Below are 24,866 nucleotides of genomic sequence, written 5' to 3'. Positions count from 1 at the left end.
AACCTTAAAATCTAGTAATAATAGATCAGTTAAATATAAACGCCTTATTAAAGTGATTATGACGCTACCTAGCACGTTACTAGAAGATAAGATACGTAGACGTAATAATGCTATTAATACGGTCGTAGATTACTATAATATTAAGGAGGGTAGAGTGTACTAGCTAAGTCATCGCTAGAGATAGTTTAGGATAGATATCGCCCTTGGCCAAGTTAAGATTAAAGGAGATGCTAAGATTTTAGAAGCGGCTAAAGCGCTAGAGAGGGCAAGGTTATCCTTATATAAGGAGAAAAGACTAAAAATATACTTTATCTACCTTGGGAATAAAAAGCTTGTAATTAGCAAGTATATATATAAGTTCTATACTCTAGCTACTGTTATAAAACATTTCCAAGGTAGTTATTTCTCCAAACTTCTATAGCAGGGTAAGATTAGATATAATATTTGCGAAGTAACCCTTAAGTATAAAATGCATCTTTAAAACTATACGCTTAGTATATATAGGACCTTTTCCTAGTTATTACGCGCTTATCTTATTATTCTTTACCACTTTTTATTTCACTTTAGTCTGTTATTGTCACGGGACGGGGCAGTGGCTACAAGATGTATGTATTTGAGGAGTCTACAAGACGTTACGCGATCGATTGTAAGGGTCGAGGGCGTAAGGAGGTGATATACCTACGCGTAGCTGACATAAGCTGTACGCGAGGTGTATGTGAGAGCACGGGGCTCTCCTATGGAGGCCCCTGCGGTGGGGTTCCGTGACACTACCCCCCCTCCTATAGAGGTGGAGCTCCGGCGACGCTGTGGTTACTATATATATGTAGAAGGGACACTTAGGGTATAGAAAAGAAGAAAGGGGGGTATTGCTGAAGGCTTGAAACAACGTTATGTGATAAGGCTTGGCATCTAAGAATCCGACCAATTAGATAACTTTAACCGCCGGTTGAAGTTCCTGGACATTTTAACGATATTCTGGTTACGTGATCGCACTTTGCCGCAATTTGACGGCAATTTAACGGCAATTTGCCCCTATATGGTAATGTATAACGGTTTAACTCTATAAGGGCTTCTATAGAGGATTAGGTATAAAATCTCTATTTAGGCCCGGTTTCTATAGGTTCGCGTGGTGAAAGTCGCTGATTAGATCCTTTGCATTTTTGAAGTCTTCCTATGGTTGCCATTCTAGCTGATCTATGTTAAATCCTGTGTATATAGCTCTATAGTAGAGCCGTTGTCCTCTGCCTTTGCTAAAGTATTTAGAGTTAATAATTTGTTTAACGGTCCACTCCTTATGGTTCTCGTCTTCGTTCTTATCTCGGATTAGTACTAGTAGGGGTTTAAGCTGTATCTGCCCCGGTAAGGGGTTAGGCTGATAAAGGTGTAGTAGCTATAGGTGAAATATAGGCTATATCCCGCGGGTGGCTAGGGCAGGTGGGAGCTCTAGCTTGTATGCGGCTCCCCTATTAATGACTTATTTAATTGGGTAGGGGCCGAGGTTCTTATAATTAAGTGACTTTATAGGCCTCTGCGTAGAGATATTACGTGTATTTAGCTATACCTAGTCGCCAACACGCATCTCCGGTGGTGGCGTTCTATGACGGTTGGCGAAGTAGGCCTACTTTACTTAAGCCCAGGCCATTTCTCCCTTATAGTAGTCGAGTAGATTTTTTATACGGTCTATATACTAGTCGGTAAGTAGCATCTTAAGGCGTTTTCTATATGGCAGTTTCTTATTAATAGGTTCTGGTGGTTCTATGCCGGATTAGGGGTGATATCCCTTGTTTGCGAAGAACGGGGTAAGTCCTATAGTAGTTAAGACATAATTATTCGCTGCGAATTTACCTAGTGGGAGGTAATCTACCTAGTTATCTTGACTATAGGCGACTACCTGTCATAGGTACGCTTTTATACTAGCATTAGCGTTTTCTAGTTGCCCAGCAGTTTTATAGTAGAAGGATGTAGACATCTTAACGGAGATGCTAAGGCGTTAGCAGATTCGTCTCTATATATTAGAGCCGAACTATGTGCCTTAGTCGGACGTAATCAAGTTAGGTAACCTATGTAATCAGTAGATTTCGCGGAGGAAGGCGTTAGTGACGTCGCTAACGGTTACGCCTTCGGTTAGGACGTAGTGGCGCTCTTTTATAAGTCGGCATATTATTATAAGGATGTTCTTATAGGTACGGCTATATCGCTTATAGGGTGGTAGGTTAATAACGAAATCTATGGCGATATCTGCCTATCGTCGTATAGGTACTAGTAGAGGGTGTAGTAGTCCTTAGTACTTTATATTAAAGGCCTTAGCGCGCTTATAACCGTAGTAGGCGCCTATAAAGCGTTCGACTAAGTCTATTATTTTAGGCCAGAAGTAGTATCGGCTAAGAAGCTTATAGGTTCCTCTTCTGCCTAGGTGGCCGCTTAATTAGAGGTTGTGGGCCATTTGGATTAGTTGCCATTGTAGATTTTCTAAGTTAGGGATGAATAGACGGCCTCTATAATAGAGCCTATTCTCTTTTACTTCTAAGGCTGCTATATTAATCTGGCCTAAGCTTTGGAATTTAGTCGGCAGCGTACGGGCGCTGGCGGTCTTTGCGGTAATAAGTTAATGCAGTAATGGGTTAACAGAGGTGTTATATGCCGTAGTAATAAGCTCGTTGATTTCGGGAGGTAATTCTAGTTCTGTGGTGTGGAGCTGAGGTATAGTTAGCTCTATTGTAGGTAGCATACCTGGGGCTAAATTCCGTGCTTTTAGGATCGTCTATTGTTAGAACTGGTTATAGGGGTTATCTTTAGACTAAGGAAGGTCTTATAAGCGGCGTGTTAGGCTATTAGGCTTAGTACCTTATACTCCTAGCCTATATGCGATTTTAAAGTTAAAACTAGAGAGGAACTCGTTTTAGCGTGCTTGGCATTAGTTTAGCTGTTTTGTAGTTATAAAGTACTTAAGGTTACAATAATCCGTAAGGACTTTAGTTGGCTAGTTAGGTTCTACTAAGGAAAGTTCCGGTTAGAATTCCTTGAACGCTTATATAATCGCAAGAAGTTCTTTATTATAGATCTTGTAGTTACATTCTTATAGTATAAGCTTAGATGAATAGAATGCGACTAGGTGGAGGAGACCGTTATCGCCTATCTGGGAGAGGACGCCTGCGTTAACGTGGTCTAAGAAGTCAGTTTTAAGATAGAGTTATTGTCCTGGTATAAAGTGAGCTAGGATGGGTGCTTTAGTAAAAGTATCTTTAAGGTCTTGGAACGCCTTCTCGCATTTAGGCGTCCAGATAAAACATAGATGTGTTTTTCTTTCTTTTGCGGAAAGGCCCTTTGTTCGCATTATTGCTATAAGTAGTACTACAACACCCAAAAAGTTGTATATGAATTTTTAATAGAAGTTAGCGAAACCGAGGAAAGCTTATACGTCTTTAATGCAGTTAAGGGTTTGCTATTCGGTAATTGTATATACCTTCTTGGGGTCTATATAGACACCCTTAGTAGTAATAATTAGTCTAAGGTATTTTACTTCTATAACTAAGAATTCGCACTTCTTTAAATTAATATAAAGTCCTACGTCTTTAAGGCGCTATAGGACCTTTTGAACATGCTCGGTATGCTTAGAAGGGTTATTGCTATAAATAAGTATATCGTCCAGGTACGCAGAGCAGAAGTCGTTAAGATAGTCCTATAAGGCGTTATTAATATAGCTTTAGAAGCTGCCTGGGCCGTTATATACGCTAAAGGGTATAATGGTATATTCGAATTGGCTAAAGCGCAATGCGAATGCGGTTTTCTATTTATTACCTTCTTATATTTAGAGGCGGTTAAAGGCGGCGATAATATCGAGCTTAGTATAGATTTTGGCTTGGCTAAGCCGCTTAAGAGTCTTACGTATAAGTGGTACGGGGTATTGGTTCTTAATCGTAATAGCGTTAAGTCCTCTATAGTTAACGTAGAATTAAATACCTCTTTTTAGCTTCTTAGTAAGGAGGATAGGGGCGGCTACTGGGGATATGCTAGGGCGAATAAACCCTTTGTCGAGGTGTTTATTAATATACTTTTTAACAACTAGAAGTTCGTCTTTTAATATTAGGTAAGGTCTCTTATAGGGTAGCGTTTTTCCTTATTTAATATTAATGGTATGGTTATTAGGTTAATATAGGGGGAGTATATCTACGCTCTTTTATAAGCACACGTTAATAAAGTTATGGTACTTTTTAGGGAGGAGCTTGCGGAGTTCCTTATTGGTAAGTCCTTTTTTAAGCTTTATAAACTTTTTAAAGTCTAAAGGTAAAAGTCCGTAGAGTTTTACGGGGGCATCGTTTTCTAGGAGGTCGACTATATCTATCCTATTACTATAGAGGACGTGGTCCTATTCTTTATTAAGCTTATATAGTTGTAATTAAAAGGCTGTAGTAACGGTTTAGCCTTTCCTACGTGCTATACGGTAGAAGGCCGCGGCACTTATGTGGTAGCAGTTGGTTATAGGTAGGGTAATAAGGGGTTCCTTAGGTTGGTATCCTGGGGAGTAGATAGAGGCGGCTAGGCTATATCCTAGGTAGGTCTCTCTATAGTATTTAGAGTTAAAGGTTACTTCTCTCTTTTTCTAGTTAATAGTAGGGTTATATTATTCGAGCTAGTTTATTCTAAGGATAATAAGGTAGTTAGTAAGTGGTGTAATATAGGCCTAGAGTTTTTCCTAGTGCCCATTTATATCTAGGTAGAGTTATGCTATATAGGTAATCTTCTATGCGGTATAACTACCGTCGGCGAGTTATAGGGCGCGGGCTTTAGTAAGAGGTAAGGTAGGTAGGTTATAAGTACGCACGAATTGGGTATCTATAAATTTATTAGTAGCTCCGCAATTAATCATAGAATGGCTTTTATATTATTTTTTAGCAGTAGTTCCTATTACGGGTAAAACTATCTATTTTTGTCCATTTATCTTTACTAAGTTATCTATTAAGTAGGCTAATATATAGATCCCCTTATTATTAGGGCGTCCCAACCTACGACTTAGGGCTGGGACTTAGCGTTTTCCGTTTCCGTATCTGACTCTACCGCTATTACTACGTCTTTGTCTTATACGGTAGTAGCATATAGTAATATATTTGGTGTTTGAGGTACTAGGTTAGGTATTAGGCGGCGGCTACTAAACCTAGCTATTGGGTAGTTTAGGCTATAGCTGTAATAGCCTTCTTAATAATATCTATAGCAACGCTTTAGCTTCCGGAGTAGCTCGCGTTCTCTATCTAGTAGCTTCTACAAGAAGGTTGGTATAGAAAGGTCAATATTAGGACTAGTAGTATTGCTTGGGGTAGTAGGCGTCGGTAGTTTAGTAGGTCCGGAGGGCTTCTATAGGGAGGTCTTTGGGTAAGGGTTTGTAGTAGTGATCTAATTTAGTCGTCGTTTAATCTTCCGTATAGCTGCTACTATATTATAAACATTATTGTAGTTGTGGCTAGCGGCTGCGTAACTAAGGCGATAAGTGATTTTTTTAAGGAGATCTTCCTGGTCTTTAGTATTGTCTCGGGTGAGGGCTTTGGTATATTCCTAGAATTTAATATAGAACTTGTCGAATGATTTAGTAGGGCTCATCTTTAGGGCACGTAGTTTAGCTCGGTTAGTAGCCAGTAGGTTATAGTCGCGGTATATTAGGTTAAGATTGTTAAGGACTTCTTAGTAGGACTACCACTTTTAGGGGCCATTGGTCTCCTATCGGGCGAAGAGTCTATTAAATGGTGTACCCTTTATTTACCTGATAATGTAGCTAATCTTAGTATCTTCCGTAGGAAAAAGGCAGGTACTCTAAGTTAGTTTCTTGCGGATTTATATCTTTTAGTAGCTATATTCTTTATAGTCTCTCTAGAAAACTGGGGGATTAGGGTAACGTGTATTAGACCCTACGGTAGTAGCTTAGGTTTAGTTATTATAGCTTTTATTGTTGCTTTAGTAGGGGTTCCCATTAGGTAAGGCTGCTTAGCGCTGACCCTCTGTTAAGTGTTAAGTAGGTGAAGTTGCCAGGGGCGTAGAGACTTAAGTGGCGTTATATGCAGTAGAGAGGTGTCTGGCGTTATTACGAATGTGCTTATTAAGCTAAGATTGTAGGTATTTAATTGTGCCTTTTCTTTTAGTAACCGTAGCAATAAGTACAATCTTAGCCTTCTTTAACTGTTGGACGTCGCGTTTAGATATATGGAGGTTATCTTCGGTTTCTTAACGCGTGTTATTGGCGAGCGCCTCGCGAGCTTATAGGTCTTGGATAATATCGCGATCTTAGGCAGTACGCATCTCGGCTTGTGTAAGCTTTAGGTGGTAGTTCTATAAAAGGCGGTAGTATTTATTAGGTTCTTATGCTACCATTTTTATAAACGTCTCGGCGTCTTATATTTTGATTTTAATAGGTAGTAGCCCTTCCGCTTACTTGTCCGTAGTTATATAGTTAATAAAAGATAAGATATTGTTAGTGTCCATCTCCTTAGGGGTTAAGGCTAGGGCTAATAAATCGAATTCTCCTGGGATTAATTAGCGTTGTAGGTTAAGTGTAGGTATTGGATTGTTCTTTAGGTTTAATATAGTGGCTAGTAAGAAATATTGTCTTACTATTGTGGGTTCCTTAGAAGTATAAAGTGAGGTAACTTATAGGCACGCTGCTTCTAGCAGCGCCTATAGTATTACAAAGACGTAGAATTGGTCGTAGGCTAGGTGTTGGTGGTAAAAAGGCGTAATATAATGTTATGGGATGGGGCAGTGGCTATAAGACGTATGTATTCGAGGAGTCTACAAGACGTTGCGCGATCGATCGTAAGGGTCGAGGGCGTAAGGAGGTGATATACTGTCACGGAACGAGGGCAGTGGCTACAGAGCGTATGTATTCGAGGAGTCTACAAGACGTTGCGCGATCGATCGTAAGGGTCGAGGGCGTAAGGAGGTGATATACCTACGCGTAGCTGACATAAGCTGTACGCGAGGTGTACGCGAGAGCACGGGGCTCTCCTATGGAGGCCCCTGCGGTGGGGTTCCGTAACAGTTATTATCTAATCCTATTACAGTATTTAATAGAATAGACATAATGACTAGAATTTTATAATTTGTTTAGGAGGGGTAATAGGTAGGATAAGAGATAAGAGCTCCTCTTTAGTCTTGCTATATAAGCCTTACGCGTTACGAAATAAACTAAAACTAATAATTATAGACTAGAAAACGCTGCCTCCTTATATTATGGCTTAGTATTTTAACTAAGCTCTATAAAGCCTTAATCTAAGCTATATTAGGTTGGCTTAACTTTTCTACACCTAATCTTTAATCCTCGCGTTCGCTTACATCTTACTTTCTTCCTTATACTTTTCTTCCTAGTTATTTCCTTATTGCAAGACGCGCCTGACGTATTCTTAACCTCCCTATATTTATTTGCTATTATACCGTCCTTATATACTAGCCTCTTTGACCTCCCCTTTCTACCTACCTACCCATCCTCCTAATATAGCTTTTAGCGCGTTTACTTGTAATGGCGAATCTCTCTAAATTAGAGATAATTAAAATAAACCCTATTAGGGAAGGACTAAATAGCTTTCTTAATTTATTTAACTTAACTTATTAGGATTTAGGTATCCCTAGCTCTTTAGACTTATTACGCCAAATAGGCAATAAAGGTAATTATTAATTTATCCGTTATAGGTTCTCTCTAACATATATAGGGCTTAAAAATCTTATAGTTAACCTTATCCTAGCATTACAGAACCTTTTCGCTACTTAACTACTCCCGTTTAGCGCTAGCCGCGGCACTCTTTATAGTAACCTTCTCTAACTCCTCCCTTTAGTTAATTCTAACGACTTTAATATTAAATGGTTTACCCCTCTCCTAAAAATAGTTATTAATCGCGAATTAGATAAGGACGTTTGGAGTAATACTATTACTACTGTAATAGAGTTTACGCCTCCCCCCTAACCGCTACCACTCCATATTTAATAAACCCTATATTTGCGCAATATAAGCAGCTTTACTAACTCGTCTAAATGTAGGGAATACGTAGATTATATTCTAAAGGAGGAGCTAGGCCCTTTTTATATAGGGATTCCTAGCTTTTATAAAGCATTCTTTAAGGAAGTAGAAGGTCTTAAAGAGGTAAGCGCTGCCGTTTTTAAGAAATGTAAGGAAGGGAATAATCTACTATACGCTAAGGGCGGCTAGTGTAACTGGCCTAAAAGCGTAGAGTAAGATAATGTCCTAGAGTGGTTTAGTACATTAGGAAATTTTTTTTTGGGCACGTTGTCGCAAGCGAAAATCGGGGTCTGCAAAACCTGCGTAAGTCGCGATTTTAGCGATTTGCGGTAACTTGCGGCGATTTGCTACAAATACATAGGCTACCNATNTAAATCGCCGTAAATTGCGACTTAAGTAGACCCTAATTTTCGGCTGCAATAAAAACGCAACAAAAATACTATAAAGCTCTACACGAAGCTCTACACAAAGCTCTGCACGAAGCTCTGCATAAAGCTTTATACGAAGCTCTGCACGAAGCTCTGTACGAGGCTCTGCATAAAGCTCTACACGAAGCTCTGCACGAAGCTCTGTACGAAGCTCTGCACGAGGCTCTGCACAAAGCTCTACACGAAGCTCTGCACGAAGCTCTGCACGAAGCTCTATACGAAGCTCTGCGTATAGAGGCTCTGTATAAGGCTCTGTACGAAGCTCTACACGAGGCTCTGCACGAAGCTCTACACGAAGCTTTGCACGAAGCTCTACACGAGGCTCTGCACGAAGCTCTACACGAAGCTTTGCACGAAGCTCTACACGAAGCTCTGCACGAAGCTCTGCACGAAGCTCTATACGAAGCTCTGCGTATAGAGGCTCTGTACGAGGCTCTGCACGAAGCTCTACACGAGGCTCTGCACGAAGCTCTACACGAAGCTTTGCACGAAGCTCTACACGAAGCTTTGCACGAAGCTCTACACGAGGCTCTACACGAAGCTCTACACGAAGCTCTACACGAAGCTCTATACGAAGCTCTACACGAAGCTTTATACGAAGCTCTACACGAAGCTCTACACGAAGCTCTATACGAAGCTCTATACGAAGCTCTATACGAAGCTCTGCATAAAGCTTTACACGAAGCTCTACACGAGGCTCTGGCACGAAGCTCTACACGAAGCTCTGTACGAAGCTTTGCATTAAAGCTCTACACGAAGCTCTATACGAAGCTCTACACAAAGCTCTGCACGAAGCTTTGCGCGAGGCTCTACACGAAGCTCTATATGAAGCTTTGCACAAGCTCTGCATGAGGCTCTACACGAAGCTCCTGCACGAAGCTCTGTACGGAGCTCTATACGAAGCTCTGCGTATAGAGGCTCTGTACGAGGCTTCTGCACGAAGCTCTACACGAGGCTCTGTACGAAGCTCTACACGAAGCTTTACACGAAGCTCTACACGAAGCTTCTGCACGAAAGCTCTACACGAAGCTCTGGCACCAAAGCTTTGCACGAGGCTCTACACGAGGCTCTATACGAAGCTCTGCGTATAGAGGCTCTGTACGGAGGCTCTGCACGAAGCTCTACACGAGGCTCTGCACGAAGCTCTACACGAAGCTCTGCACGAAGCTCTACACGAAGCTCTACACAAAGCTCTGCACGAAGCTTTGCGCGAGGCTCTACACGAAGCTCTACACGAAGCTTTGCATAAGGCTCTGCATGAGGCTCTACACGAAGCTCTGCACGAAGCTCTACATAAGGCTCTACACGAAGCTCTACGTATAGAGGCTCTGCACGAGGCTTTGCGTGAAGCTCTACATACGGAGGCTCTATACGAAGCTCTGCACGAAGCTCTACACGAAGCTCTACGTATAGAGGCTCTGTATGAGGCTTTGCGCGACATACGGAGGCTCTACACGAAGCTCTGCATCGGGTCCCCGCTATATTCCCGATAGCCTCTATATGTGCCTCTGCCAAGTGTACCCCTTATCTATATACCTAGGTAGCCACCTTATTTTTTACCCTTCCTTCCTTATATCCTCCCTACCTAGGGAGGCACCAGAACGGCAGCTAGCTGAGGACCGTCGCCAGAACCAGACGACCGTCGACCGTCGCTAGAGCTAGACGACCACCGTTCGAATATACAGCCAGCGAACGGCCGTAGAGAACGATTTGAATTAATATGATTAATTAATTAATCAAATCAGGCGGAGCCTTCGATCGGGCCGACCTTTCCCCTAAATTACAGACAGGTAGGTATAGACAGTAGCATAGATAGGAGGCACAGACGGTAGGCACAGACGGTAGGTATAGACAGGTAGGCATAGACAGGTAGTATAGATAGGTAAGTATAGACAGGTAGGCATAGACAGTAGGCATAGACAGGTAGGCACAGATAGTAGGTATAGACAGTAGGCATAGGCAGGTAGGCATAGGCAGGTATAGACAGATAGACAGACAGACAGGTAGGTAGGCAGGCAGGCAGGTAGGCAGGCAGGCAGGCACTAGGCCTAGTTAGGAAATCGGTACATAGCCAGTAGATCGTTAGGAATACCGCCAATTAATGATTTAGAGCCTTTGTAAAGGGTATTCCCCTTATCTTAATTGCTTAATAAATAGCTCTACATTTTATATAGTTATATAGGAATATAAAATATGCAAAATATAAAATGTATAAAATATGCAAAATGTGCAAAATATATAAAATATATAAAATATACAAAACGTGTAAAATATATAGGCTCTGCGCGTTTGCTGCAAGTTGCTATAAAATGCGTAGGCTCTATGCAGTTTGCTGTAAGTTGCTATAAAATACGCAGGCTCTATGTAGTTTGCCGCAAAATGCGTAAACCGCATAAGACTATATACGACTGCCGCGACCGTACAGTTTGCCGTAAATTGCCGCAAACTGCAACAACGAGCCCGAAAAAAATTTTCCTGATATAGCCTAATTAAATTAATTTTAGGCTTTATAGAGGAGCACGAGTCCGCCCTAAAGATATAATAAACGCTTATCGTATATACTAAGCAGCCCTTATAAGGGTCTACAGCAAAGCAAAAACTAGATATTGGTTTTATAGATAATCTAATAGCTAGCAAAAGCTCTTAATGCTATTAGTCGTATATACTTATACTAAGAGAGCTAAAAAGTAATCTAAACTCCGATATACCCTTATAGGCATAGTTTAATTTAGGGAAATATATAAGAGAAGTCTTCGCCGCTTAAGGCACTCGTTACTTTATTTTAGGCTTTACCCTTTATAGATCTATTATGCGGCTATAGGAGTATAACTAGGTAGGAGGCATTATATTATCACTATTCAATATTAATAAAGACGGACTATAATTTACCTCGGCGATATTAGGATTTCTCTAAATAAATAAGGAACAGCTTGGGTTTAACCCTACTATTCTAATATTAGACGGCAAACGATATATTAAGGTCGTGCGTAATAATTAGACTAAGCGTCTTATCCTTAATAAATCTATAAAGCGGGTACGCTATATCGCCGGTTAAGCAACTACTTACTAGAAAGTATACCGTAAGGGGGATACCTCTAAGATACCCCTTATTATTAAAGACTCGTAGCAGTACCTGTAGCGCGAGGAAGAAGGTAAACTGCTACGTAAGGTAACGGAGAAAGAAGTAGTTAATATAGCTAGGTACTATTACCACAAGACAGTTTATATAGGCGGTAAAGAAGATAATATTTATAATAACGTCCGTAAGGGGCTGGATATTATAAGAGCAATAAACTATAAGCTGGAAAACTTAATAATACCTCTAAAACCGGCTGGAGTAAAAATTAAGAAAGGCCAAAGTTCTAGCAGAAAGAGGTCGTCTAGCTATACTAACGCCCCGTTACCGCCTAATAAGCGTACGTATTTAGGCTCTCCGCCTAAAGGCGGAAGGTACTCTATAACCCTAAATTAAGTATATTAACGCGTTATTACTAGGGACTATAGAAAGCCTCTTTATAAGGCAAGCTCTTGGGCTGTAATGCTTACTACACTAGAGGGTGGTATTAAAGGATATAAGTCTTTATATACGCGGGCCGGTATTATTTAATGTAACATTTTAATAGGCAACCTTATAATAAATAAGGAAGACGATAATTTTTCTTAGCCGGCATTTTTAATTGACTTTAATCTTGCGATTAAGGAGTAGTAAAAAGGGCCTTTAGAAGCGCGGGGTAAGACTAGTATAAGAGTGTTTATGGCGATTAGAGTACTCCTAGGCGAGATATACTTAGCTTAGCATAATCCTAAGTCGTTTTTTTAGGTGCTATTTTAGATATATATTCACTATAATGGACCTAATAAGAAAGGCAACGTTATTAATAAGTTTAATAAGTGGAATTCTGTGGATACGGAAGAGCTAGCTAAGATAAAGAAAGAAGAAGTGGATAATAAAGGGGATTTTCTTAAGAGTACAGATGATAACTTTTTACCGTACTATTAGCCACTAATCCCTTAGGTTAATAAATTGCGGAAGGCAGTATTTCTAGGCAGTAGGAGGCGAAAGGGAAAGGATAAAAAACTTCCTTTTTAAATAAAGGAGGTGCTTTAGGAAGTAAGGAAGGATCTAAAGGTGCTAGTAGAGTAGATAGAATAATATTTTATTATCTTGTGCTCTTCTATATACGAGTGAAGTTTTGCGGAGATTTAGGTGGCAAAGGCTAGGTAGCAGCCTTGGTTAAAATATATATAAAATAGTATAGGGCAAGCGAACTATTCTATGGTTAATATATTATTCCTACTTATTTATACGCCACTAGATATGCGATTATACCTAAGTTTACTATAAGTGCACTAATCTCCAATATATGGTGAAAGCTTAGTGTATAAAATACTATAAGACCTAAAAAAGATGCCCAATAAATGTGGCTAATAGATGGTTTCTTTTAGGTGATTGTAAAGAAATATAGCAAAGATACCAGCAAAAACTATAGTAAAAGCCCGGCTAGTTATTGAGATTACTATATAGTCTTGCGCAGCTTAAATTTAAACGGGTCGAGTGCGGCGTAACATTTAAGAACATTAGGTAGAAAATGTTTTGAAATAGCTTTTGGAATCTAGTTTCCTTATATAGTCATAGGCCTGCTTTAGGAATACTTAGTACCTTTTACAAGCTTTATTTTTCTATAAGTAGACAAAACGTGGCCCTATGTAAATCGGGGATATAGCAATTTATTAAGCCCTTCTTAACAGAAATTGTGTTATGTTGGGACCACTAGTTATTAAAACCCTGGGTTAAAAGTAATATTTTTTTAAGTGTTTGCCCCTAAGCAAATAAGAACTATAGATTTGTAGGCGAACACCGCCGCTTTTAAAGGCCTATGCGTTAATGTCGCTTATAAAAGCACAGTTTCTGTCGCCGTTTTATTTCCAGCTTTAACTACTATTCCTCTCCCGCAGCTTTATGCCGTCTGTGCTACCTATACTACTAGTCCTTTTCTATTCCTTCTACAGTTTTAAATATCCTTTAACTGTAAACCACACCCCTTTGTTTTAATTTAAATACTGCTGCTAATAATATAAAAGATATTACTATGCCTTTAACTATAGTAAGCTTAAATATTCCTTCCTTATAGCGACGTGTAATGCTTAAAGGGCTTTACTAAAATCCTTTACGTTAGGTAAGATAGAGCCCTAACTAGTAATATAAATTGCCTTATACCTTTTAGCTTAGTATATATTAGCAAGTTAGTCCTTTACGACTAATAGGATTAGGCAATTATATTTTAGGCCACTATAGCTAATTAAGCCGCCGTTTAATAATCTGTAAGGATTAACTTATAGGATCCTTATTGCGGTAAGCAACTCTGGCGTTTAGCTCTACGCACTACCGTTACGCCAGTGCTTTCCCTGCTCGAGATGGTTATATAGCGAAAAACCCAGGTTAGCAGCGTAATTTAACTTCTAAATCGGACAGCATTATCTTCTAATTGCTTTGGCGTCTTAAGTTATACGCCTATGTTGGCGAGTGGAGCTACCTAATGTATTGTAAGCTATAAGGATAAAGCCTAAGCAAAGTCTCCCTATGGGCATGGCAATTATATAATCCGGACCTCCTAATAGTAGCACTACTGTGTAGTATAGGGAGTATTAGAGAGTAAGTATGGACAACCCGTTTCCACTATAGACTATAAGATAAAATAGTAAAGTTTAAGTAACCCCTTAAAGCCATCCTATGCCTAAGGCCGTTAGCTAAATCGCTATAATGGTGCTGTAAGGCGCCGAGATAAGAATTTTCTCCTAGGTTGCGGTAGATCCTATATCTTGTTATATTAAGGCAAGTAGGGTTAATGGCTAGTATATTAAGGCTAGAATCCGAACTAGTCTATAAGCTAATAAGCTATAAGATAGCTAAGTTCTAGTATAATAGAGTCTCTTTAATAGTAGAGTAAGTCCTTAAAGAATCCCAAGGCAGTAGGCTTAATTAGGCGACAATAATTAAGTAGGTGGTAGACGTGTTAGTAATATAGTGATTATACTAGAGAGCTCCGCTTAACACTACTAGGCCTAACTATATAATAATAGAGTGGGCAGTAGGCGCGTTAGTTATATAGCGATCTCTAAAGAGCCCCGCCCGCTACTATTAAGTCTAATTATACGATGATAAAGTGGGCGGCAGGCGAGTTAATCCTATAGCGGTTACACTAAAGAGCTCCGCTTGCCACTACGGATACGGCATCCTTTATTTATACATCGCTAACTTTTAGGTATATAGGCGACCTAATATATAGAGCTAGAAGTATCTGCGAGACTCTAGTTGCTACCTATCCGCCACTAGCGTATACCGTATAAATATTAACTTAATAGTAGATCTGCGAGCTAGAGCGCTAGGTCTAAGGGACACTTAAGCCGCGTAATAGACTATAGTATATAGGATTAAATTTGAACCCGGTATATAGCGCCTTTCCCTCTATAATATTTTACTTAGATAATAAACGTCGCCACTAATATACTTATCTTTAAAGTATAAGTGTTAGTGGCTAGAGGCTATATATAGTATCTGGCAAGTCTATCCGCATTAGCGAGCCCTAAAAAGGTAATTCCGAACTATTACCCTAGACTGCGAGATATAAAGCTTCTACTTTCGCTAGCAGTTTTTAAGTATTACCCCCTCGCAGTGTATATCTTTTATTTACTAGAATGTATTCTATACCAGAGTTTAGGACTACAAGCCCTAATTATATATTTAATGCTATAGGTTAGGCCTAAGGACCCTAACCCCTACCCTAACCTATAAACTGTATATTAATAACTTTATAGAGGCCCTTATGAATATACGGAGCGAAAGTCTTAATTATTCCGCCTTTAATCTTAATAGTAAGACCAATAGTCTTAATTTACTAGAATGTAGTAGCCTAGGGACTATAGTCGGATCTAATAATAATAATCCTCCCAAAATGAAGCGAGAACTGTAGTTAAAGAAGTTCGCTAAGCTTAACCCTTTAATCTATCCTAAGGAGACAACTTTATAATACCTAATAAATGCTAAGCTTTATTTATTACCTAACGCTCCATCTTCTTGCTCTTTAGTAGAGCCAATAATTATATAAAGATGTTTAACTTGGGCCGGAACTATTACCGTTAGGAATTAAATGTACGACTAGTACCTTTCGCCTATAGAAAACTATCTAACCTTATTGTACGGAAGCCCTTAACCCGTATTATCCTAAAAACCGATTTCCTATTTACGCGCATTATTGGGTTTCTGTTTGCCCGCATCTTCCTAATTATTAGGTTTACCCTAATAAACAAGATAAGTGTTTATAAAAAAGGATAATAATAAGCTAATTCTGTTAAGGAGTAATAACATCTAGTAAAAGGATATTGCGAAGGAATTCCTAAATCGAACCTAGGCAAGTTTATAGGTTTACTATTACGCTTAGTTAATAGAGAAGGTAAAGAAGACTAAGGATGCTAAGGGGCCTAATATATCTAATATTGAAGAGGCAATACAGTAGCAACCGTTTGCAGTTATACCCTAGTATCCGCGAAATAAAATATACCTTTTTTTAACCAACCAATGCTGTATCTTAATAACTTGGCTCCGTTTAGTCGTAGGCCTTTAGTAAAGTCGTGTCTTTTAACGCTATCTAATTCCTAGCTAAAGTATTTAACTAAAGTACTCTACGAACGATAGAATACTTTGGCGGTAACTCTACCCGCACTAGCATATTGTCCTCTTTTATATTGCTGTATATTTGACCGTCTAATCCCTTATATACTATATTAACAGCGTTATAAATTAGTTGCTGGCTAATAAAGCACCTCTTTTTAAGTGTAGGTGTGCAGTACTGATATTTACGGATATGTTCTTTAAGTAGGTCTAGTATTAACGTCTCTAATATAGAGAGTTGCCGACAATAAGACATTATAGGTGAAGTAGGGAAGTGTATAGATCTTAGTGAAGTTATTTCTTATATGGAACTTTTAAAAGTTCCTAAGCTATATAGTAAAAAAAGGACTGGGGTATAGGCTATTACAAAGGCTATTGGGCGACTTAAGGTGTCTAGTGTGAGCTAAGTAAGCGCCTAGGGTAAGCTAGATAAGCGCCTAAGGTAAGCTAGATAAGCGCCTAGAATAAGCGCCTAGGGTAAGCTAGGTAAGCATCTAGCGTAAATAAATAAGCTGCTAGCTAAGTAAAAGGCGAGCTATAGCTTTATCTAAATTAAACCCAAGGCGTGTTTCTATAAGTTATACTTTTAGCTATTTAACGCATCTTTAATTAAGTTTATTGTTTGCTTTAGAGATTATATTCCCGCTAACTATACTCTATTTTATTAAAGTACCTAATAACTAGTTAACCTATTTATCCATATTATTTAGTCTCTCCTTAATTTTAAGGACCTTCTTTATTACTACCTCTATCCCACGATTATATCGCCTAGCCGTCTACTTAAATGTTTCGTAATTAAAATTAAGAATTGACATATTGTAATCCAAATCGCTAACGCTAGTTTTGATATCTTATAGTTAACACGCGAAATTTTCTAGCTCCTCCTATTCTTTATTAATTACCTTATAATAATTAGAATAGATATACCTACTTTGCTATTACTTAGCTCTAAGTTATTAAACCTGTTTTTTAAGGTCTTCTAAGGTCTTTACTAATGTCTTTTATTGCTGCGCAAATGCTTCTAGCCGCGCCTTATATGTGTGTTACCACTTTATAAGACAATTAGCTGAAGTAGCCCTAGTACCCCTCTTTAGGTACCGTTATACGGCTTATATCGTATTATAAAGAGGTTTAGAGACTTTTTTTTTTTAACTTTTCTGCCTTGCTTTATAGGATGCAGCTATAGCGGCTAGTTGGTTAAGTAGATTTGTTAAGATTGGACGCTAGCTTATATAGTAATATGCGATATAACTAGTAGAAGGATTATAAAAGTTCTTAATTAATGTATAGCTATTAATAATAGGGCTTAGTTATTAAAAAGTGGGAAGAGTAAAAACTTATATATCTTATGTATTAGCCGCTCTAATGCCCCCTATAACATTTTAGGTACGCTAAGTTATGTCTTAACTAATTCTAGCGTCTATACGCGTTATACTACAACTAACTAATTTAGCGCTGTATCTAAAGTTAGAATAAGGCCGGAAATATCTTCTACTTCCGCCTTATTGTCCTTTTAGCTACCCAAATATATAGGATTAGGCATAACGGGCCCGGTAATTTAAGTAAAAACTCGTCCTACTATACCGTTAAACCCATAATAAGAGATAAAACCTAAAAACTGTACTTTATTAAGAGAAAATAGCGGCTGCGAAGAGGTTTTATTAAGGAAGTCCTAAGCTGTATCTAACTAGCGTTTTGGGTTTTATAGAGTAAGGCTAGTTAGTTACTGCAAAACCGTTCTGGGCTCTATTAATTGCATTATAATACGGCCAACAGCCTTTATATTAATATCCTCCGAATAAGAAGCCGCTTAAAGTATGCTTTTACCTATATTTGCTACTTAACCGTTAGCTTTTTATTTTAGGATAACCATTAGGTACTTATTAATCTTAATTTCCCCACTCCTTAAAATTAGGAGATTTTGGCAATTTAATAAGCTATAAATAATATAAATGCTATAGATAAATAGAAGTCCTTAGATTACCTATATTTAAAATTAGAGGCTAGTTTTAAATAGAATAGCTATATTACCTCCTTGTAGACTACAGCAATTTTAAACTCTGCTAATGTTTTAGAAGGGCTAGCTTAGATATCTGCTAGCGATACGGATAGGCACTTGTATATTAGATATACTATTTTACCCTTTTTAAATACTTCTAGAATATTAACAATATTAGGGTGAGGTAACTTTAAGCATTTTTGTTGGAAACACAGGGTGACTTACTAATAACGACTACTCGAGTAGGGTTACAGTGATGTTAGTTAATTCTTTTTAATAGGAATGAGGAAAGGGGTAAGGAACTTAAGGTTCCTTACTACGCTAGGGCCACGTTGACACGTGACGGCAATATGCTTTATGCGACGGCAACTTGCCTTATTCCCAACACTAGCAACTCTTCTTTTTATGGTTGCTATATATATATATACAAACAGATAGTATATAATAATACTAGATAATATATAATAAAACTAGATAATATATAACAAAACCAGACGATATATAACAATGCGGTAGTTAGCAGAATTTAGTAAATAACGCGAAGACGGGTGGGCCGCTAAGACGCTAGTAGTAAGCAAGCTAATGGCGATTTTCTATACCGGGCATAGAAAATCCTAATTAGTTGGCAGAAGTCTATACCGCCACCTAAATTGATTAGGCGTGGCGCTCTTAGCAAGGATCTAACTAATTAGACAACTTTAACCGGCGGTTAAAGTTCTATAAGATCTTAACTTCTCTAAATTTCCCTCTTAACCTAACCTTTAACTTATATATGTAGAGTATTTATATTAACAAACGTCTCTAGTGCCTTATTTGGGTTTGCCTTCGTCATTATATCTACTAGGTTATTTTAGCCATTAATCCATTAGATCTTAAAGAGTTCTTAACACTTATAGGACTGCTAAAGTGCTATAATATTAATTATAAGACGCTTCTCCTTTATAGTACTAAACTTAACTAAATACTTATAGAGGGAATATAAGTCGGTGTATATAATTATAGGGATAGCAGGAAGTTTAAGCCGGTCTATAATTATCTTAAGGGTAGTTCCAATTGCAATTACTATATTAACTCCGCCAACTATTCCATATATCTCTGACGCTAGAATACTTTAAGTAACGCGCTTACTTTTAGTTAAGCTCTAATAAATAAGGTTACCGTAAATTATAAAGTTATTCTCTCTAGTAGATTCGTTCGCGATAATAATCTTATATCCTAGCTAGGAGCTAAAATCTTTATTATTTATAAATAATCCATTAACGAATACGAAGAGCTTGGCGGTAGGAAGGTTAATAGGCATATAGAGTAGTCCCCTATCGAGATGGTTCATTTGCTAGGAAAGACGCTTATTTAGGGCAAGAATATTATCCTTAGTTAGTTCCTGGTGTTAAGCGGTAATAGAGAGATTAAAGAAAGCCTTAGGTTAACAGATAGAAGCNATATAAGCTCCGTAAGCGCGTTACTCCATATATCCTTACTTTGGAGAATTAACGTTAACAACATTAATCTTCTTACCTTAACCCTTCTGGCGTAGAGCAATGGAGCCCTTATTTAGGGAGAGGATACATCCATTAAAGAGTAATAGTGTTACTAAGTTAAGTCTTTCCTTTGGCTTTGCTATAAGATTTACCTTTACTAGCTTATCTTCTTTAAGAGCTAAGAATTAGTCGTCTCCTAAGATAATTATATTATCTGTTTATATACCGACGATTCCGAATAGAGTTCCCGTAGTTATAATAAGGAAGCAGGGATTAAATATAGAAGTAGTTATTAAAAGCTTCTCCTTGTGGTGCTTGCTGTAGGTAGCCCACTAATAAGTTCCTACCTCTACAATTCTATATAATGGCTTAAGTACGACCATAATCGTATCCTCGGGATATTAGTGGCGAATTTACTCTGGAAGGTATGCTAGTATTAAGCGCTAAAGGCGCATCTCTAATTGGGTGTAGGCCTAAATAATATCTTATAGGTAAACCGCTATCCTATTCTTTATTAAGGAGGGAGCTAGCGTAATAATAACTCGTTAACTAGCTTATTAAATTATAGGGGATTACGTAAGGATTACTTCCTTACCATTATCGTTATAACCTTAAATAATTAGCCTTAACTTCTTAAATAGGGTATTAGTAGCTTTACCTTTAATCTTATTAACTATTCTTAACTTAAATATACGGACTCCATCAAACTTAGTAGGGTCGTATTTCTTAAATTTAAAGACTTCTCTTGTAATAAGACCGTCGATCTCTTACTTATTAGATACTTAAAAAGGAGCTCCTGGAGTTATAATACGGCCTTCCTTTTAGAGCTATTTTGCGAGTTTAAAGTTAGCCTTCTTTTTAGCTATTATAAAGGCCATTAATAGTTTATCTCCATTCTTAATAGCGGTAACGAATTGCTCTTTAAAATTAATAAGATGTTAGCAATTTCGTAATCCCTTTAGGCAACCTTTACCGCGTTATAGTTACGGTACGTCTACTATAATTATATTAGAATCGCCTTCGCCTTCTAAAGTATGTTAATTATAATTCTCCTCTAGGGTATCCTCTAGGGCATCCTATAAAGGCTTGGAGCTATTATCCCTATAGTAGGGCTTAACAACGGTTAAGTGGAATTAAGTAGGTCTATAGGGCATCTAAAGAGTATAAGTTTAACTATTAATTATAATAAGTTTATATAGGCCTAACCATCCTCCCTTTTCACGCCATACGTATACCTCCGATTAAAGTGGCAGATTAAGTATAGTTAAGGTATTTAGGCCATTTCTTATTCCTAGTGCGTTATTAACCTAGCGCGTGGCGTAGAGACATTGTACCTCCTTTATTACCTTATAAATAGCCTTAACTTATTACGCAATAGAGGGAGATAGTAAAGAATTATTAATTATTTAAGGGTAGGCGCTAAAGACTAGCAACGTAGGTACGAGCCTATCTGGGCTAGCGGTATTGTTAATAGCCTTAACAGCCATCTATAGGATAAGCTCTTCGCTAGTACCCTTTAGTTCTAAAGAAATAATCTTATATACGCGGCGTAATAGCGTATAATATTATTCTACTTTTCTAATACTATTATATGCCTTAATGGGGACTTCCTTAACCTTAATTGTTATTGCCTTTACCTGTTATTAAAACTCTATAGATAAGAAGTTCTTTCTTATATTATAAATGGTTTAATTAGGGGGTCCTAGGTAGACATTAATCTAATATAATTAAAGAGTATCCTATGCGTTCCTAGCTGATATATCTTTTAAAAAGCGTACGGCTTAGAAGGAGGTTAAGAAGTTAATAACTTAGAGTACTAGCTTGCCGCTAAGATATATAACATCTATAATAATGCAGAAGTTAAAGTTATAGTTATCTTTAAGAGTAAACTTAAATCGGCCAGGGGACTTCTGGTTCATTTAGCAGTAGTAGCAGTACTTTATAAGATGTTTAATTACCTTAACCTCAACTTCATAACCTGCTCGCTAAAGGACCCTAAGCAATTAGTAAACAGATAGGTAGCTAAAATAACGGTATAGTTAACATAACTCTAACTCGGTTAGGTGGCTCTAAGCAATACTCCTTTCTGGCTATTAAAGGAGCAACTAAGGGTAACCCCACTTACGTACAACGGGCACCCGATTATCTCCCTAGATAAGTATATTCTTAAGGTTATTAAGCTTAACACTTAATTTATCTATATTTTAGATGCAGAATAAGAACGGGGTATTTATGGAGATAATATAGAAAGTAATATATCCTAATGGGGTTTAGACCTTAATTATACTAAAAGAGATCGCAGTACCCTTGCTAAAGCGAATTATATATTGGCCTACTGTTAATTAATTAATCTAAACAGAGCTATTAAGCTGCTGAAGAGCTTAAACTTAAGGCTCTCCTGCTATAGATACTCCTGCGGCTCTAGTATCTAGTATAATACTATAGAAGATATTCGCCGAGTATCTATTATTAAAGGAGAACGCGGAACTTTCCTTTAGCTTATTAAAGATATCTAACTTTATAATAGAATAGAGCGTAGATTAGTCATTAAGGATAGCAACGGTTTATATACTATTTACCTTACTATACTCGGTAAAGTATTAGTTAGGAGAGTAGTCCTTAATTTCTATATCTATAAGGAGCTATTCGGCCTTATTAACCTTACCCTTAAGATCTTCTTTACCTTTATATTAAACCAGAAAGTTTTAAAAGTAGGCTATAGTAACCTCTTAATTTCTAACGTTTTATGCGCTCTGGCGAAACCTATTATATACCTCCTTTTGTCTATTAAGGAGGTATCTAGTTAACTAGCAATTTGGCTTCTTATAAACGTAGCACTTCTTCTAATAATTGCTCCAAAGTAAACCTCCATAAGGACCTCTATAATTACCTTATAGTTGACATTAATCATACCCTTTACCGTATCCCCTACTACGTCTACTATATGTTTAATCAGTCCAGTTATAATCGTGTTAGTCAGCCGGGTTAATTAAGGTAGGTTAGAGTTAGGCGTTAAATTACTATACTTTTTAAGAGCGTAGAGTAGTGCTAATAGAGGATCTTAATTAAGTATATACTCCTTTATAAGTACTTATAGGGTTAAAAAGAGCAAGATTATATTCTTTAATACCTCGGCATGCGCTAATGACTTAATCGCGTAGGCTAAGGTCCTCTTAATATAATTTAGATAAACTACGCTAAATTATCTAAAGTTAATTAAAGAGCTTTTAAAGATAATTAAGCCGAGAGACACCTGGGTTTGTAGCAATAATTCTTAAAAAGGTAGTCTCTCTCCACTCCAATATATATTGCTGCTTATTCTCTTCTATTTTAAAGTGGCATCTTATCTTATATATTATTCGGTTAAAATTATATCCTTTTCCTACTAAATGATCATAATAGAAGGTACTAGCGCGGCCCTTAAGCATAACGGAATAAGTATTGTGATATTAGTTAGGTTCTAGTCCAACCTTCTAGCAATAGTTATAGAAGATACGCAGCTTTAAATTAAGGATATTATACAGTTCCCTACTAAACTTCTTCTCCTAGTCCGTATAGAGCTTCGTAAGCTCTATAAGCATTTTTAAAGTACCTCCGAGTGGTATTAGACCACGTTAAAATTACATTAGAGATTAAGGTAGGGATTACTTTATAGGCTATAGTGGAAATATAGGGCTTAGTAGAACACGGCGTAGTACCTAATCTTCCTATAGTAGAGTTTAAAGGTTATTAAATCGCGAAGCAAGGGGATCTTGCGCTTGCTCTTAAGGGGTAGTAGTTAATATTACTAGTTAAATTAGTAGATCCTGGGGAGCTAGAGATAGAGGTAGAAGCGATAGATATGGAATATAAGAACTTATACCTAGAGCAATGGAATTAGAGCGCGTCTCTATTGGCGTATTATTTAGATTCCATCATAAGTTAAGCTTCCTCTTAGTGCGTAGTTGGTGCTTAACCTCTTATAAAGTCTATTTGTGCTCTTCTTTTACGTTAATAACTTACTCCTAGATATTATTTTTAATGGCACCCCTATCTATAGGGACAAATACTCTATTCTTTTAAAGAAAGTTATAGAAGTCTTATATAACGTCCTTCTTCGCGAGAGCCTATATTTCCTTTATTTATCTAACAAAGTCCTCCTTTATATAACACCATAGCTTAGTATCATTATATTCGCTATCTGTATAGTATACTATACAGTATACTAAGAATCCGTTTAGGTCCTGTTCCTTGGCGTTTATAGGGTTAATATCTATATCCTACGTCTCCAGGTTAATACTTTTCTTATACTTCTTTGGGTAGGTTGACGCCATAGTAGGTATAAAATTAACGGGGTGTCGTACGTTAAAGATAGGTAGGGTTTTTGGCTTTATAGAATCTCGTAGGTTTGCTATTAAAAGGTAGGCAATTGAGATGTTGTCAACGCGTTTTAGACGTTAACTTTAGGACCGTAGGTTCAGTAACACTTTTAACCTAAAGTACTCAACCAAATCTTCGTATGCGTAGTTGTTTAACGCGTTTTAGACGTTAATTTTAGGACCATAGGTTTAGTAACACTTCTAACCTAAAGTACTTAACCAAATCTTCGTAAACGTGGTTATTCTGCGTAATAAACGCAACTTAGTATCTCCTAGTACTTAGTAACACTTCTATTACTAGTTTTCCGTAAGTCTAAGGTAGCACAGTATCGCTAAGATCCATTCCATATAAGCGCATATAGCACCCCTATATAAGACTATCTCTTCTATTTAAAAACCTAGCTGCTCTATAGTTGACTGTATATTCAACCACTAATCAGTATTAGAAATATAGGGTGACTCACCAATAACAACTACTCGAGTAGGGTTATAGTGATATTAGTTAATTCTTTTTAATAGGAATGAGGAAAGGGGTGAGGAACTTAAGGTTCCTTACCACGCTAGGGCCACGTCGATACGTGACGGCAATATGCTTCATGCGACGGCAACTTACCTCATTCCCGACAATTCTAAACCGTTTACTGTCTTACTTATTACTCTTGTCTTAATAACCATAATAGGGAAAGTTAGCTCTATTTTAAAGGTAATAACCGTAGGTCCTACCTGATCTTCTTTAAGCAATTTGTGGTAGTAGTTTTATAGACTTCCTAAGACTATAAGGGTCTCTAGTTCCTTTAATGGTGGAGCGGTTTTTTTGCTATCGGCAGTAGATAATAATAAGAAGAGCCCTAAATCTTTATTAACTTTAAGCGGAACATGGAACGGTATACGCTTACGCTTATAAATATACTTTCGTTTTATAAGTGTATTAGGCCAAT

General features: G+C 37.7%; 1 protein-coding gene across 1 annotated transcript; it reads left to right on the top strand.

The window, feature by feature from the left end:
* Positions 1 to 256: 256 nt before the first annotated feature.
* Positions 257 to 421, top strand: K441DRAFT_569949 (uncharacterized protein; the record flags this gene model as incomplete). The annotated part of the gene is made up of 1 exon (XM_067643887.1): positions 257 to 421. A coding segment is annotated over one exon (165 nt), but the record flags the coding sequence as incomplete, so codon positions are not given.
* Positions 422 to 24,866: the final 24,445 nt, after the last annotated feature.

The sequence above is a fragment of the Cenococcum geophilum genome, assembly GCF_001692895.1.
Source record: "Cenococcum geophilum 1.58 unplaced genomic scaffold K441scaffold_31, whole genome shotgun sequence".
In the NCBI taxonomy this organism is placed as follows: domain Eukaryota; kingdom Fungi; phylum Ascomycota; class Dothideomycetes; order Gloniales; family Gloniaceae; genus Cenococcum; species Cenococcum geophilum.
The sequence above is the reverse complement of the archived record's forward strand: the minus strand, read 5'-3'. Positions and strand labels throughout refer to the sequence as shown.